The following is a 16,500-nucleotide window of genomic DNA, read 5'->3' as shown; positions in this document are numbered from 1 at the left end:
ATGAGCTGTTTGTAAATTTTGGAGATTAATCCTTTGTCAGTTGCTTCATTTGCAAATATTTTCACCCATTCTGAGGTTTGTATTTTCACCTTGTTTATGGTTTCCTTTGCTGTGCAAAAGCTTTTAAGTTTCATTAGGTCCCATTTGTTTATTTTTGTTTTTATTTGCATTTCTCTAGGAGGTGGGTCAAAAAGGATCTTGCTGTGATTTATGTCAGAGTGTTCTACCTATGTTTTCCTCTAAGAGTTTTGTAGTGTCTGGTCTTACATTTAGGTCTTTAATCCATTTTGAGTTTATTTTTGTGTATGGTGTTAAGGAGTGTTCTAATTTCATTCTTTTACATGTACCTGTCCAGTTTTCCCAGCACCACTTATTAAAGAGGCTGTCTTCTCCATCGTATATTCTTGCCTCCTTTATCAAAAAAAGGTGACCATATGTGTGTGGGTTTATCTCTGGGCTTTCTATCCTGTTCCATTGACCTATATTTCTGTTTTCGTGCCAGTACCATACTGTCTTGATTACTGTAGCTCTGTAGCATAGTCTTAAGTCCGAGAGCCTGATTCCTCCAGCTATGTTTTTCTTTCTCAAGATTGCTTTGGCTATTTGGAGTCTTTTGTGTCTCCACACAAATTGTGAAATTTTTTGTTCTAGATCTATGAAAATGCCATTGGTAGTAGTATAGGGATTGCATTGAATCTGTAGATTGCTTTGGGTAGTATAGTCATTTTCACAATGTTGATTCTTCCAATCCAAGAACATGGTATATGTCTCCAACTGTTTGCATCATCTTTAATTTCTTTCATCAGTGTCTTATAGTTTTCTACATACAGGTCTTTTTCCTCCTTCGTTAGGTTTACTCCTAGGTATATTATTCTTTTAGTAGCAATGGTAAATGGGAGTGTTTCCTTAATTTCTCCTTCAGATTTTTCATCATTAGTGTATAGGAATGCAAGAGATTTCTGTGTGTTAATTTTGTATCCTGCTACTTTATCAAATTCATTGATTAGCTCTAGTAGATTTCTGGTAGCAGCTTTAGGATTCTCTATGTATAGTAGCATGTCATCTGCAAACAGTGACAGCTTTACTTCTTCTTTTCTGATTTGGATTACTTCTATTTCTTTTACTTCTCTGATTGCTGTGGCTAAAATTTCCAAAACTATGTTGAATAATAGCGGTGAGAGTGGACAACCTTGTCTTGTTCGGTTCCTGATCTTAGTGGAAATGGTTTCAGTTTTTCACCATTGAGAACGATGTTGGCTGTGGGTTTGTCATATATGGCCTTTATTATGTTGAGGTAGGCTCCCTCTATGCCTACTTTCTGGAGGGTTTTTATCATAAATGGGTGTTGAATTTTGTCAAAAGCTCTTTTGAATCTATTGAGATGATCATATGGTTTTTATGCTTCAGTTTGTTACTATGGTGTATCACATTGATTGACTTGCATACATTGAAGAATCCTTGCATTCCTGGGATAAACCCCACTTGATCATGGTGTATGATCCTTTAAATGTGCTGTTTGATTCTGTTTGCTAGTATTTTGCATCTGTGTTCATCAGTGATATTGGCCTTTAGTTTTCTTTCTTTGCGACATCTTTGCCTACTTTTGATATCAGGGTGATGGTGGCCTCATAGAATGAGTTTGGGAGTGTTCCTCCCTCTGCTATATTTTGGAAGAGTTTGAGAAGGATAGGTGTTAGCTCTTCTCTAAATGTTTGATAGAAGTCACCTGTGAAGCCATCTGGTCATGGGCTTTTGTTTCTTGGAAGATTTTTAATCACAGTCTCAATTACAGTGTTTGTGATTGGTCTGTTTATATTTTCTATTTCTGTTTATATTATATAAACATTTATATATATTTATATAAACATAAATATATAAATATTTATATATAATATAAATATATTATATTCTGTTTATATTTTCTATTTCTGGCTTGCAGAGTTTCTGCTGAAAGATCAGCTGTTAACCTTATGGGGATTCCCTTGTATGTTATTTGTTGATTTTCCCTTGCTGCTTTTAATACTTTTTCTTTGTATTTAATTTATCATAGTTTGATTAATATGTGTCTTGGCATGTTTCTCCTTGGATTTGTCCTGTACGGGACTCTCTGCTCTTCCTGGACTTGATTGATTATTTCCATTCCCATATTAGGGAAGTTTTTAACTATAATCTCTTCAAATATTTTCTCAGTCCCTTTCTTTTTCTCCTCTTTTTCTGGGACCCCTATAATTAGAATGTTGGTGCATTTAATGCTGTCCCAGAGGTGTCTGAGACTGTCTTCAGTTCTTTACATTTTTTTTCTTTATTCTGCTCTGTGGTAGTTATTTCCACTATTTTATCTTCCAGGTCACTTATCTGTTCTTCTTTCTCAGTTACTCTGCTATTGATTTCTTTTAGAGAATTTTTAATTTCATTTATTGTGTTGTTCATTGTTGTTTGTTTTCTCTTTAGTTCTTGTAGGTCCTTGTTAAACGTTTCTTGTATTTTCCACATTCTATTTCCAAGATTTTGGATCATCTTTCCTATCATTACTCTGAATTCTTTTTCAGGTAGACTGCCTATTTCCTCTTCATCTGTTTGGTCTGGTGGGTTTTTGCCTTGCTCCTTCATCTGCTGTGTGTTTCTCTGTCTTCTCATTTTGCTTAACTTCCTGTGTCTGGGGTCTTCTTTTTGCAGGCTGCAGGTTTGTAGTTCCCGTTGTTTTTGGTGTCTGCCCCCAGTGGCTAAGGTTGGTTCAGTGGGTTGTGTAGGCTTCCTGGTAGAAGGGACTGGTGTCTGTGTTCTGGTGGATGAGGCTGGATCTTGTCTTTCTGATGGGCAGGACCTCATCCAGTGATGTGTTTTGGGGTGTCTGTGACCTTTTTATGATTTTAGGCAGCCTCTCTGCTAATGGGTGGGGTTGTGTTCCTGTCTTGCTACTTGTTTGGCATAGGGTGTCCAGCACTGTAGCTTGCTGGTCACTGAGTGGAGCTGGGTGTTAGTGTTGGGTTGGAGATTTCTGGGAGAGCTTTCACTGTTTGTTATTACATGGAGCCGGGAGGTCTCTGGTGGACCAATGTCCTGAACTTAGCTCTCGTACCTCAGAGGCACAGGCCTGACATCCGGCTGGAGCACCAAGACCATGTCAGACACATGGCTCAGAAGAAAAAGTAGAAAAAAAGAAGGAAAGAAAGAAAAAATATAATAAAATAAACTTATTAAAATAAAAAATAGTTTACAAATTATTAGAAATAAAAAAATTTTTAAAAAAAGAAAAAAAAAAAGAAAGAAAGAAGAGAGCAACCAAACCAAAAAACAAAGCCACCAATGAGAACCAGTGCTAAAAATTATACTAAAAACAAACAAACAAACAGACAGAAATCTAGGACAAATGATAAAAGCAAAGCTATGAAGACAAAATCACAGAAAGAGGCATACACATACACACTCACAAAAAGAGAAAAGGAAAAAAAAAATATATATATATATATATATAAAGAAAAAAGGAAGAGAGCAACCAAATCAATAAAACAAATCTAACAATGATAATAAACTCTAAATACTAAACTACGATAAACATAAAATGAAAAACAAATTAGATGCAGAAAGTAAACTCCAAGTCTACAGTTGCTCCCAAAGTCCACCGCCTCAATTTTGGGATGACTTGTTCTTTTCAGGTATTCCAGAGATGCAGGGTACATCAAGTTGATTGTGGAGATTTAATCTGATGCTCCTGAGGCTGCTGGGAGAAATTTCCCTTTCTCTTCTTTGTTCGCACAGCTCCTGGGGTTCAGCTTCGGATTTTGCCACACCTCTGCGTGTAGGCCGCCAAGGGCATATGTTCCCCGCTCAGACAGGACGGGGTTAAAGTAGCAGTTGATTAGGGGGCTCTGGCTCACTCAGGCTTGGAGGAGGGAGAGGTTCAGAATGCAGGGTGAGCCTGCAGTGGCAGAGGCTAGCATGATGTTGCAACAGCCTGAGGCGTGCTGTGTGTTCTCCTGGGGAAGTTGTCCCTGGATCTCAGGACCCTGGCATTGGTGGGCTGCATGGGCTCCCAGGAGGGGAGGTGTGGATAGTGATCTGTGCTTGCACACAGGCTTCTTGGGGGCTGCAGCAGCAGCCTTAGCATTTCATGCCCGTCTCTGGGGTCTGCGCTGGTAGCCATGGCTCGCGCCCGTCTCTGGAGCTTGTTTAGGCAGTGCTCTGAATCTCCTCTCCTCGCGTACCCGAAAACAATGGTCTCTTGCCTCTTAGGCAGTTCTAGACTTTTTCCCAGACTCCCTCCCGGCTAGCTGTGGTGCACTAACCCCTTCAGACTGTGTTCACGCAGCCAACCCCAGTCCTCTCCCTGGGATGTGACCAAAGCCCAAGCCTCAGCTCCCAGCCCCCACCCGCCCCGGCGGGTGAGCAGACAAGACTCTTGGGCTGGTGAGTGCTGGTCGGCACTGATCCTATGTGTGGGAATCTCTCTGCTTTGCCCTCCGCACCACTGTTGCTGCACTCTCCTCCGTGGCTCCGAAGCTTCCCCCCGCCAGCCCCTGTGTCCGCCAGTGAAGGGGCTTGCTAGTGTGTGGGAACTCTTCCTCCTTCATAGATCCCTTCCCGAGGGGCAGGTCCCATCCCTATCCTTTTGTCTCTGTTTATTCTTTTTTCTTTTGCCCTACCCAGGTACGTGGGGAGTTTCTTGCCTTTTGGGAGGTCTGAGGTCTTCTGCCAGCATTCAGTAGGTGTTCTGTAGGAGTTGTTCCACATGTAGATGCATTTCTGATGTATTTGTGGGGAGGAAGGTGATCTCCACGTCTTACTCCTCCGTCATCTTGAAGGTCTCTCTGTACTTTAATTCTTGATGCCACCTTTCCCACTGCCTGGGATGCTCTTCCTCCATCACAGCTCACCTGGCTCTTTCTTGTTATTCAGGTCCAAACTCAGATGACTTATCACTAACTGACCATTTAGTTTTCGTTTTATTTATTCCCACTCTAGAATGTATACTCCATGAAAGCAAAGACTTCATTTCTTGTTCATAACCTGCTCTTCCAGTGCCTAAAATAGTACCTGGCACAGAGTAACAATTTAATATATATGTTGAATAAATGAAGAAACAATCTGAAAAACTGGAGACATAAATGATCCAAATGGAAATTGGCTTCCAGGACATGGTACCCTGGCTTTCCTCCTACCTCAGGGGCCTCTCCTTTCCAGTCTTCTTTGCTGGTCCCTCCTGATCTTTTCATCCCTAAACAGTGGGGTTCCTCATGGCATCAGTAACTAAAATACTGAATTCCAGAGGAGTAAATGTTTTGCAGAGGCAGGGAGGTGAGGTCAGCTTTAGACTCTCTTCATAAGGAACAAAGTTGATTTATAAACTAGTGGTCAGATTATCTATATGATAGTAGATCAAGTTAACAAGCTGCCCTCTGTGCCACAGGATTAATATCTTACACTTACTAGATAACTGTGTTATGTCAAAACTGCCTCTGGATGTGGTTCTACTTCAAGAGACAAAATAAGCCTTAAATGTAAACTGACTTGTAATATTGGAGTTAGAGTAAATTAGCTTCAGGGAAGTAGAAACAAAGAAAAATTAAGAACAAGAGAAAGAAAAGCTTTCATTTCATACTTTGAAATACATTATGAGTTACACTTTAGTAAGTTGTACTCCAAAGAATTGTTAACATCGCAGCAAAAAATGTATTCTCTTACCTTCTGCATAGACTTCATCATGATCCTCTATTTGCTCAGGTGTTTCCAAATCTACAATTTGGTTCCAAAGCCTTCTGGATAAATCTGAATTTCCAGCAGAAAATGCTTTCGAAACTGCAAATTCTGAAGCTTTCTCCACTCTCTTTAAAAAAAAGAAAAAATCCACTAAGATGACAGCTTTCTTCAGGGTTAAAGAATTTCTCTCGTATTTAAGAATCTGGTTTTCTACCAACTACCAAGATACTTTCATTTTTCCATTTTTAAAGGAACTCTGAGGTTTAAACATCCACCCTAAATAATTTCATTCATTAAATATGCAATTAATTACAGTATTTTACCAAGTTTTAACAGGTGTTCACAATGTTTATATTTGAACAAAAGGTAATTTAAGCTTTAGATAACTTTTGTTTAGAGCATTAGTAATGGGATCCTGACACCTGGATATTTTATTTTAAAAAATATGTAATATTTTATTAGTTTCCATGTCACTAGGACTTGCATATGAATATGAACCACAGGCAGGTAGCTACACTTCCTCAAATTACTACCTCTGAAAGGAACTTCCCATCATATATTAGGGAAACTGTAAGTTCAAAAAAAGTGGGATAAACAGAGTCATTGAACTGCAGTAATCAGGAATATTTTAACTCAACAGTGAGAATCTAGTAAAAGTATGGCCAAATTCACAGGAACGGGGAAGGGGTTAGCAAAGGTGGTCAAACTCCTGGTGTTTTGGTTTACCTGCATGGTATAAAAAGTGTATTTTACAATTAACCCCCGACTTCACCCCTCACCCCACAAGCTGGTTTTTCTCCATGCCTGTTGTGTTCCTAGCCTTCCAACTCAGGTAGTGACAACTCTATTCTTTCAGTTCATCAGGACAAAAATCTTGGAGGCCTTCTTGAATCCACTCTCTGTTATCCCACACATAATCTGTCAGGAAATCTGTTGACTCTAATTTCAAAATATATCCAGAAGATGACCCCTTCTTGTTACCTCCAGTGCTATCACCCTGGTCCAAGGCACCACCATCTCCTGACATGTTTTCTGGAATAGTCTCCCACCACAGCAGGCAGAGAAGCCCTTTTAAAATGAAAGCCATCTCCTGTTAACTACACTCAAAACCCTTCAATGGTTCCCTAGCTCCCTCAGAACAAAAGTCGAAGTCCTCATGACATACTCTGTGGTCCTCCAACATCAGGCCCTTTGTGAGCTCTCTAAGCTCGCTGGCCGCTCCTGCCACTGCTCACTCTACCTCAGCCACTCTGACTTCCTTGTTTATTCCTCCTTAAACGTGCCAAGTGCATTCCCACCTCAGCCTCTGTGCTTTCTTCCCCTCTGACTGCTCTCCTCCAGAAGGCTGTACTACTCTTTCCCTTCCCTCCTCAAGTCTTTACTCAAATGTCACCTTCGTAGCAAGGCCCGCTCTGACTACCTCTTAAAGAATTGTACACACCCTCCTCCTGGCTCTCCCAGTTTCCCTCAGCAGTTCTGACTTTCTCTGTAGCACTTATGACCTTATAACGTATTTTATCGTTTATCGTCTCCCCTAACTCGAACATAAGCAGGGATTTTTGTCTTTTTCATGTGTGAAACCCCTAGCACCTAGAACAGTGCTTGGTATATAACAGATGCCCCATCAGTGTTTGTTAAAGAATGACTACGTTAAAGAGTTATTCAAAAAAGCCACACTTTCCCATAGTTTATGTTGTTGTCTGACCTATTTTGAAAATGATTTTTCCTCATGCCCTTTGTGGAAAGACTGGTAGTACAACTGTCAAAACCTGCCATGGGCTTTGCCTTTTAAACTCTCAAAGGTTTCGTATACTAAGTTTGAATTAGACAGAAGCACAGGAATAAAGTTGAAAAGGCAAGGGTAACTTGAAAAAGATGTAGAAAATAGAACATATGGGAAAAGATATGAATTAGAAGAAAAATGATCTAATCAGGGTTAGAGTCAAGAAAGTATCATTTACTCTTTATGAGGTCACTCTGGAGAGATCTGTTTCCCACATTATCTTTCCATATATGTCCCCCTCTTCCATTTTGAGTGAGTGGTCCACTCAAGTGGATTTGGAAATCTTAGTTCTAGAAGTTGTAACAGTTTAGGGTACACCCAGAGTTGGAATATATTAGGGAATAAAATCAGACAAGAAGACAGAGGAGTGAACAGAGAGGTATTAAGAGAAGCAAGAGGGGGGCTTCCCTGGTGGCGCAGTGGTTGAGAGTCCACCTGCCGATGCAGGGGACACGGGTTCGTGCCCTGGTCCGGGAAGATCCCACATGCCGCGGAGCGGCTAGGCCCGTGAGCCATGGCCGCTGAGCCTGCGCGTCCGGAGCCTGTGCTCCGCAATGGGAGAGGCCACAACGGTGAGAGGCCCGCATACCGCAAAAAAAAAAAAAAAAAGAGAAGCAAGAGGAAACAGTGTCACGAAAAGGTAATGGAGGAGAGAATTTCTAGAATAAAAAAGTGATAACTAGAATAAAAAAATGATAACTGTATCAAACAGACCTGAAAAAGTTTGAGGACAAAGAATGGACCACTGGATTTACTCGGGAAGTCATTTATGACAACTTTCTGTGGAGTGGTAAGAAGTAGAAACTGAAGGAAAATAATTTTGGACACAAGAGGATAATAAAAACACAAAGGCAAGGAGTCCAGGCTATACATCCAAAGATACTGGAAAGGAAAAAGAAATAGTATGGCAATCAGAATGGTGAAATGAGAACTTCTTGATTTTTTTCTAGATGGGAGATTTGAGGGTATAATGGAGAAAGCTACTGCAGAAGTTTTAGAGGAATGATAAAATCTAACCAAGTCAAGCTGGCTGACAGCTGCATGAAAGAGGAAAATGGTGCAGACAAGTCACAGTAGAATTTTATCCTTTTATTTTACCCACATCTTCCCCTCTGGAGGAGACGGTGACTAAATGTACAATTAAGCCCTGCAAAGGCTTGGCATTCTGACTTTCAACACTGACACGCAAGCTGAGCCTGATGGAGACTGAGAAGTGGGCTTCCTAGAGGTTAGCCTCCATGACAGTGGACCCATTTTACTGTCTTCTAAGTCAGGCCTTCTGCAGGAGCCAGGAAGCTTCCCTGGCCCCATTTATATGATCGCCCCACGCCATGAGCTTCCACTGCATCCTTAATTCTCCCAACAATTTAAAGTAAGTTGTTTAGCCCCCCACTGGACTATAAACTCTGGGAGGGCAGAAACTGTACCTGCCCCGTGTACTGTTTTACTTCCGGTGCCCAACATAGTGGGCTAGTACTTGGCAGGAACTTAATAAATACTGGCTGGATGAAAAAATGGTTAACAGTGATTATATCTGTCCTAGGTTCCACCTGGCCTGGTGCTCATAATGCCTGTCAATTTTGATAAGTAATAGCTCTTCAAAATACTACCAGGCAGAAGGATATTTTCCCAGGAAGATACTGCATGATTTTGAAACAGGTGGTGCACAAATGAGTATGGCAAGTTGCCAAAATGACACTCGGAGGCACGCACCAGAAGTGGTTTAATGGTACTTTCAACTTAAATGGTACTTGGACTCAAAAATATACGTCTCAGGCCTGGAAGAGACCTCAGAGGTTATCTAACACAATCCACCACCATTCGCCACCCCCACTCAACGCTCAAACATATTCCTCATTAGTCCTAGCATTAAGTGACCACTTAGAACCCACTTGAATACCTCTAGTGATAGAAAATCCATCTGTTTATAAGAATGCCCACTCCATTTCTGGATTGCTTTAGTTACTAGAAGATTCTTACTTGTGATGCATGCATAGCTTTCACCTATTGTATTGGTCCCACAGGTCAATGTAACTACAGTACGTTCTTTCCAATTATCTGGGGAAAGCCACAATGTCCTCTCCTAAGGCTTCTCCTCCCCTCCTCCTTTAATCCTCTTCAGATGATCCTCATGGCATTTGAAAGGGATGTCTACCTGTTATCTTGTCATTCATGCTTTTATAGAAGCCACAAAATCATGAAAATGTACTATAGTACAAAACTAAGGCAACATATATAGCCACACGGGAATGAAAACAGCAAAATATACGCAAAATGGAGACCTATTAGTATTCCTATTCCATCTGACTATGTGTGACTCTTAATTCTCTTTCTATCTTAATTATGAAATATCCTTACCTTAATCCAGTGTTCCACATTGTCAGGGTCAAACACAGGCTGTAGAAAATATATACAGAATATTAGTACCCAGCAATGTATCTATCAACTTTGCCATTTTAATTTGTCTTTCTGGTTGAAGCCTGTGGACAAGCGTCCTTTAGTCTTTCCCCAAAGCATTGCATTAGAAAGTTCAGCAACAAAAAAAATACAGAATGCTGGTAGGATGAAGAAAACACGAAGCCTTCTCTGGAACAACTTCTGACTGCTTTATCTTTTACTTAGGCCCATCTCCAGATTCTGATTTAATTGGTCTGGGGTAGGGCCCATGTGTCAGTATTTTTTTAAAGCTCCCCAGGGTTAAGAGCCAAGATAGAGGACTGCTACATATAATATTCCTTATAAAAACCCAAATAAGCACTGATTAATTAGCCAGGTTATTCAAGTGTCATGGAAACAAATCTGCTTGGAGAAAGGTGTGCGCCTCTCCCCAGACCCCTCTTTTCATGAGTAACTTGTATTTACCTAGAGCAATTGTTTGGTCCAATAAGAAATGGGGGGTAGAGTGAGGGATAACCAATCTTCCACTGTTTTACAGAGCAAAAATAAGGCAGAAATCATATAAATTTCTACCCAGGTCAGTCAGATATTAATCTGAAATTAGAAATCAGACCAGTAGGACACCTGCTTTCTTCACTCTCTGTTAACTCTCAGAAGTTTGCAGAATTCCCTCTAATAGCAACTTAACAAATAGAGGTATTTGCTTTGCTAATAATTCAGGTGGGTTTTTCAATAAATAAGGGAATATCTAAACGAGCATGCTGACACATACAGGAGGGAAAGGTATAACACTATCCTTCACTTAAATAACACTTCACCTACAAAGCACCTTACAGATAACTAATTAATGCAGCTGTACTGCTGAATAATTTTGTCGCTGCAACAAAGAAACAGCTGATCCTATTCAAACACAATTGAACCTCAAGGATCTCTTGTTTTTTACCTTTCTATCCTCTAGGTAGTAACAATGAGCACTAGCAGCAAAAACTTTCCTTTTGGGGTCCCCAAAACTGACCCCAGTTTTTACCTTTCATCATCAAGTTTATACCCATAACCTACTTTGGATCCACTCTATTATGGAACTGGTACAACAGGAGCAGACTCTGTTTCCAAGTCTCTTTAATGCTCCAGTCTGCACACTCCAGCATCTGGCGCAAGATATTCACCAAGTAAAGTATGTCCAGTGCATTATTTAGCTGGTATATTTAGAATAACCTGCAAGCACAATTGCCTAGGGGCCACAGAAACGCCACATGTCTACCGAATATTTTTTAAGGAGGGGTAACTTAAGGGTGAAAACAGCTGTAAGCTGAGAAGTCCTCCATTTGGTACTCCCATTTACATTTAAAGCATTCATTTTTGTGACTGTTAAAAAAAGTAGTCTGTGGGGCTTCCCTGGTGGTGCAGTGGTTGAGAATCCGCCTGCCAGTGCAGGGGACACGGGTTCGAGCCGTGCTCCGGGAAGATCCCACATGCCGCAGAGCAGCTAAGCCCATGCGCCACAACTACTGAGCCTGCACTCTAGATCCCGCGAGCCACAACTACTGAAGCCCAAGCACCTAGAGCCCGTGCTCTACAACAAGAGAAGCCACTGCAATGAGAAGCCCGCGAACTGCAACGAAGAGTAGACCCCTGTCGCCACAACTAGAGAAAAGCCCGCGCGCAGCAACAAAGACCCAACGCAGCCAAAAATAAATTAATTAAAAAAAAAAGTAGTCTGTGTAAAGCACACTCCGTGTGACTGTGACTTTTCACATGTCATTTACACGTTTCAAGTTTACAGTGGGGTTATCAGTTTTCCATGTCTTTGGATGCTAATGTATCAAAGAAGGTGGCAAATATAAAGAGGATCTATTTTTTGATTGTTTCTACAATTTAGATTTTCAAGTGAATCAAGTATTGATATACTCAATATGCACTTGCATTTCTGAGTTCATTTTAGATACTTTATGTAAAACTAGAAGGGGAGGAATATGAGGCCGAGGACTTAAGGTGAAGATCTTACCCCTCCAACAAAGAAGTTTCCTATGATTTGCAAAACATTAAAAAAAAAAAAAGAAGAAGAAGAAGAAGAATGAAAGAAAAGAAAAGAAAAAGAAATGAAACCGTGTGGGAACTTCCCTAAAACCAGGAGTGGTGGGGAGCCGGGATAGCTCTCGAATTCTCTTCACCGGGATGGGCACTATCAAGACTCTCCGGTTTTTGAGAAAAGCGTTAGATGGAAACAGTTCTTCCACGACGCTGCCCATCAAAGCCGTAAGGTAACCAAGCCCCAAAGTTCCTAGGCCCCCTTCACTTAGCGCAGTGCTGGCTCTCAGTGGGTCATGGCAGGAGCGGACCAGGTAATGATGCCCCTGGGGCAAGAGGGAGGACGCGCAGGTGGGGCTGCGGCTGGCCTTAGGGCCGGTCCCCGCCTCCCCTCCCCTCTCCTCTCCAAGAGCTCCCGATAGGAACGGATCACCTTGGTGAGAGTCGGCTTCCTTGTAAACTGTTTCCATCCATTCAGCCCCGACCTCTCTCTTGAGGAGGTCCTTTCCTGGGGCGCTACAAGCATTTTCCAGGCTCAGGGCCGGACTTCGGCCAAAGCTGAAACAACCGCTTCTTTGCCTAGACTGCTTCCGGGTCTCCCTGGGAGTTGTAGTTCCTCTGCCCACAAAGACTGCAGGTGTGGGGCGCCGTCGAACCACCACTCCCAGGAGGCTTTGCGCAGGCGGAACGTGTGTGCTCAGTTACCCATGGCGACGGTAGCAGTCCCTCGGCCTCGCAAACACCGAAGCTCATTTTCAATTACCTTTGCCTTTTCCTGGCGCCCGGTGATGACGCAATGCTCCCTGATTGGCTCTGCATCGCAGGCGGTGGTTCAGGGAGCCGAGAATTCTGAAAGCTGGACACGTGGTAGCGAACGGCGAGGAGATTAAGGGGTCTCAAGCTCAAAAAAGTTGGGAGGTTTGCAGGTAAGTGCCCCCTTTTCCTGTTGGTGTGGGAGCTGCTACGCGTAAGGGGAGGCTGCTGCGAGAGAGTCGCGTCGCGTCTAGACGCTTCCTGGTTGTGTTGCGGTTGTACTGGCGCTATGTCTCTTTCATTTTTCTGGGTCTCCTGGTGGATCCTGGCTTCTGTAAATCCAGATTCTCCCAAATCGTGTGAGCCTCACCGCATCTCAGAGAGAAAAGTGTCTCCTTTCGACCGGGCTCTGCTTAAAGGTCAAGTTTCCGTGCGCAAGTTTTTTCTAGACTCCCCAGGATGCTTGGGAGGGTTGGACCGATCTCGAATACCTGATCTAAGCGCTTCGCGAGGTCTGGGGCCCCTGGAGATGGCCCATGGAGTGAAGCTAAATCCATCGTTACTGACTGAGCCTAAGTGTTCCCGGGGACAGTGCATGCTGGGATATGTAGGTTCATAAGGCAGGGTAGAGATTTAGACCCAGCTACTTTGTAGTCGTATGACCTTACGCAACTTGTTTAATAACTCTCGGACCCTCGATTTACTCATCTGCAAACTGGGAGCTATAGTACCTAAAGCATTAGAGTGTGGTACCCATTAAAAAATCAATGTATGTAAAGAACTCTGCCAGGAAATGTAAACTGAAATAGACTTGAGATTTGTCAAAAAAATCAGGGAAGCTGTGCCCTCAAGACTACTGCAGCAATCACAGGACCTGTTCTGTAACTTGAGTGTTCATCAGAAGGGTGATGGTAGATTAAATTGTGTTACATCCAAGCTATGCAGTATCATGAAGTAGTTATTTTAAAGGGTAAGTTAAATTCTGTGTCTCTTCTTCAGGAAAAATATCCGTTGTGTATTCCGGAGCGAAAAGCAAATTTCAGAGAAGTGCTTATAGTATAGTATATTTGCATTTTTATAATTAAAAAACACCCTTTCTCATACAAGTATATTTAAATGTTTGTGTGCATATATAGAAAGGTTGTAGAGGTTGGAGGATGGATAGAGGCAGAGAAGGGAGATGAAGACAAGAACAGTAATAACAGTATAGCAAAATGGAAAATATGACTGTAACATTATATCTTAACATTACAGTTAATTTGTAAACATTGCATGTGTTTATGGACAAGATGGGACTTCTAATAGACTAGCAGCCTATTAGAGTACAGCCTCTAAAGGCAGACTTCTATGATTTAAGTGGCTCTGCCACTTTGTAAATGGTCACTTTTTTAGCCTCAGTTTCCTCATCTGTAAAATGCCCGTAATAATAGCATCTGCCTTAGATTGAAATGACAGTACATAATAGTGGAGTTAACATGTGAATAATAGGATCTGATACATAGTAAATACCCAATAAATGTTGCTACTGTTGTTATTATTTCTTTAAATAGGTGAAACTAATTTAACTTTTATTGTGATTACTGGCATATTTGGACTTACTCCTGCCGTCTTATTTTGTATTTTCTATTTTTGGTGTGCTTTTTGGTCTCTTTTCCTCTTTTTTTCCCTTAAGTATTAACCAATTTTTCTTGATCCTTCCCTGCCCCTCCCCAGCGGAATGGGAATTATCCATTTTCAGTAATCTTTTAATGCTTACTTAAAAATTTTTAACACGCATACTTAAAGTTTAACATTATTCATGATCTCTCTCCTCCTCCCAAATAGTTTAAGAATTTTAAAATAGTACCTCTGAATAGTTTCCTCCTCATCTTCCATTACTAGTTTCTAGGATTTTAGAGTCCATCATTTCTGTATGTCTTTCTTAGTCAGCTTAGTGTACCATATTGTTTAGAAGTCCTTCAGACATTTTTTGCATGCATATACAGACAGCGTACAGTGTGTGTTTGTGTGTGCATATTTATAAATATATATACGCAATTTTTCTTTTGCAAAAAATATGTTCACCTAAGCTTGCTCTTTTCCCTCAGTGTATTGTGGTCATCTTTCCATGACAGTCTGTAGAGAATCCATTAAGAAACATTAAAAAATCCCTTTTTTCCTAAGGGGATGGAAGGAGGGGAGAAATATGTGGCAATGGAGGTATTAAGATATGTACAATGCTGCCACAAGTGCAGGGAATCTTGGTTAGCCCTTGTAAAAGCATAGATCTACTTGTTCTTAAAGTGATTAAGAGTTTTTCCATTAACCATTATTTCCAAATGGCTCTTTTAATGGTTTTTTAAGACTTTACCAGGAAGTGAAAATGTAGATGTTTATATATTGAGAAAAGACAACCCCAGAAATCTTAGAAGAGACTCACAACAAGTGAAAGGGAAAAGGGTAATGATATGAAGCCAAATAAAAACCAGTTAATATTTTGGAGACCGTTAGTTTGTTTCTTGAGAACTTTGCTTGGATTAATAGACTATATCACTCCAAAAGCATGTTTTAAAAGTATGTACATGAGGGCTTCCCTGGTGGCGCAGTGGTTGAGAGTCCGCCTGCCGCCGCTGAAGGGGACATGGGTTCGTGCCCCGGTCCGGGAGGATCCCACATGCCGCGGAGCGGCTGTGCCCATGAGCCACGGCTGCTGGGCCTGCGTGTCCAGAGCCTGTGTTCCACAGCGGGAGAGGCCACAACAGTGAGAGGCCCGTGTACCGCAAAAATATATATATATATATGTACATGAATATGTGTATGTGTGTATATATTTACATTACTCCATAATAAAAACTTTTTGTGTTCAAGCCCCTAGAAAAAATGTGCAATTATAAAAACACTAACCGCAAATTGATCAGTAATGAGGAAAGGAAAGCTGGGTTCAAAGCTGGACAAAGTTGCATGTTATATTTTAAATGTTGATTTCCAGCTAAAGTACATTCTCTGATGCTTTCCTCAGATTTCTTCATATTTGCATTCATCCTCACAATACACAGAATCACCAGTAACAATTTATCTATTACAATACTTTTCTTTAGACACATTTGTCTACTTTTCCTTGCTTATACTTTTTCCTTTGATGCTGTGTCCATTTACTGTGATTAGGGTAGGACTCTTAAGAAACCCCAAACAGCAGAATGTGAGTACACAGCATCAGAGTCCCATACTGTGGAGAGAACCAAGTGGGTATTTCTCTCCAGCTGACCTAGTGGGTTCAGTACACTAAGCTAAGGATTTTCAATTTCATTCTTAAAGTTATGGAGGTTAAACTTTTGTGCATTGTATCACAGGAGGACCCATCTCTGCATCTAAGAGCATGGTGGCTGAGGTCCTTTAGAACTACTGTGGACCTGTAATGACAGACCTTGGGTTGAGAATGAAGGAAGCTATTTCTTCAATTGAGGAAAGAGTGGGAAGAGGAGATATGCATATACAGACATTGTATTACTCTCACTTCAAAGATGTAATCAAAAGCTCAGGCCTCTTGGCAGAGACCTGGGTTCTAGACTAAGTCTGATTAATCTTGCTTAGCCTCAGATTTGTTATTGTGGAACGGCAGAGGGGATGGTCCATGAGGAGCTCTCAGTTTGGCGTCTCTGGTAGTAATGGTCAGACTTAACTATTTTCAGCATTTCTGAAGTCTGATGGCAATCATACATTACCTGGGATGTTAAACAGAAGTTTACTAAAGCACTGCGGTTTGTTGTTTTTACCTGGAATTGAGTTAACTTGACATGGAAAAGCACATTATCTCATGCTTGTCAGCAGCTTTGATTGTCAGTCTTTTATGTTACTTATTAATA

At 41.3% G+C, this 16,500-nt stretch overlaps 1 protein-coding gene across 1 annotated transcript in view; it reads right to left on the bottom strand.

Annotated features, from left to right (window-relative positions):
• CCDC191 (coiled-coil domain containing 191) overlaps nucleotides 1-12,439 on the bottom strand; it is a 100,406-nt gene extending 87,967 nt beyond the window's left edge. The window contains exons 1-3 of the mRNA XM_082655567.1: nucleotides 12,339-12,439; nucleotides 9,839-9,877; nucleotides 5,683-5,824 (exon numbers count right to left, since the gene is read on the bottom strand). Of these exons, the coding sequence (XP_082511693.1) occupies nucleotides 5,683-5,824; nucleotides 9,839-9,877; nucleotides 12,339-12,431 (274 nt within the window). The 5' untranslated portion in view covers nucleotides 12,432-12,439. The remainder of the gene's footprint in view (nucleotides 1-5,682; nucleotides 5,825-9,838; nucleotides 9,878-12,338) is intronic.
• Nucleotides 12,440-16,500: the final 4,061 nt, after the last annotated feature.

This window comes from Grampus griseus (assembly GCF_964374135.1).
Source record: "Grampus griseus genome assembly, chromosome: 5".
NCBI lineage: Eukaryota > Metazoa > Chordata > Mammalia > Artiodactyla > Delphinidae > Grampus > Grampus griseus.
This window is presented reverse-complemented; position numbering and strand designations above follow the sequence as displayed.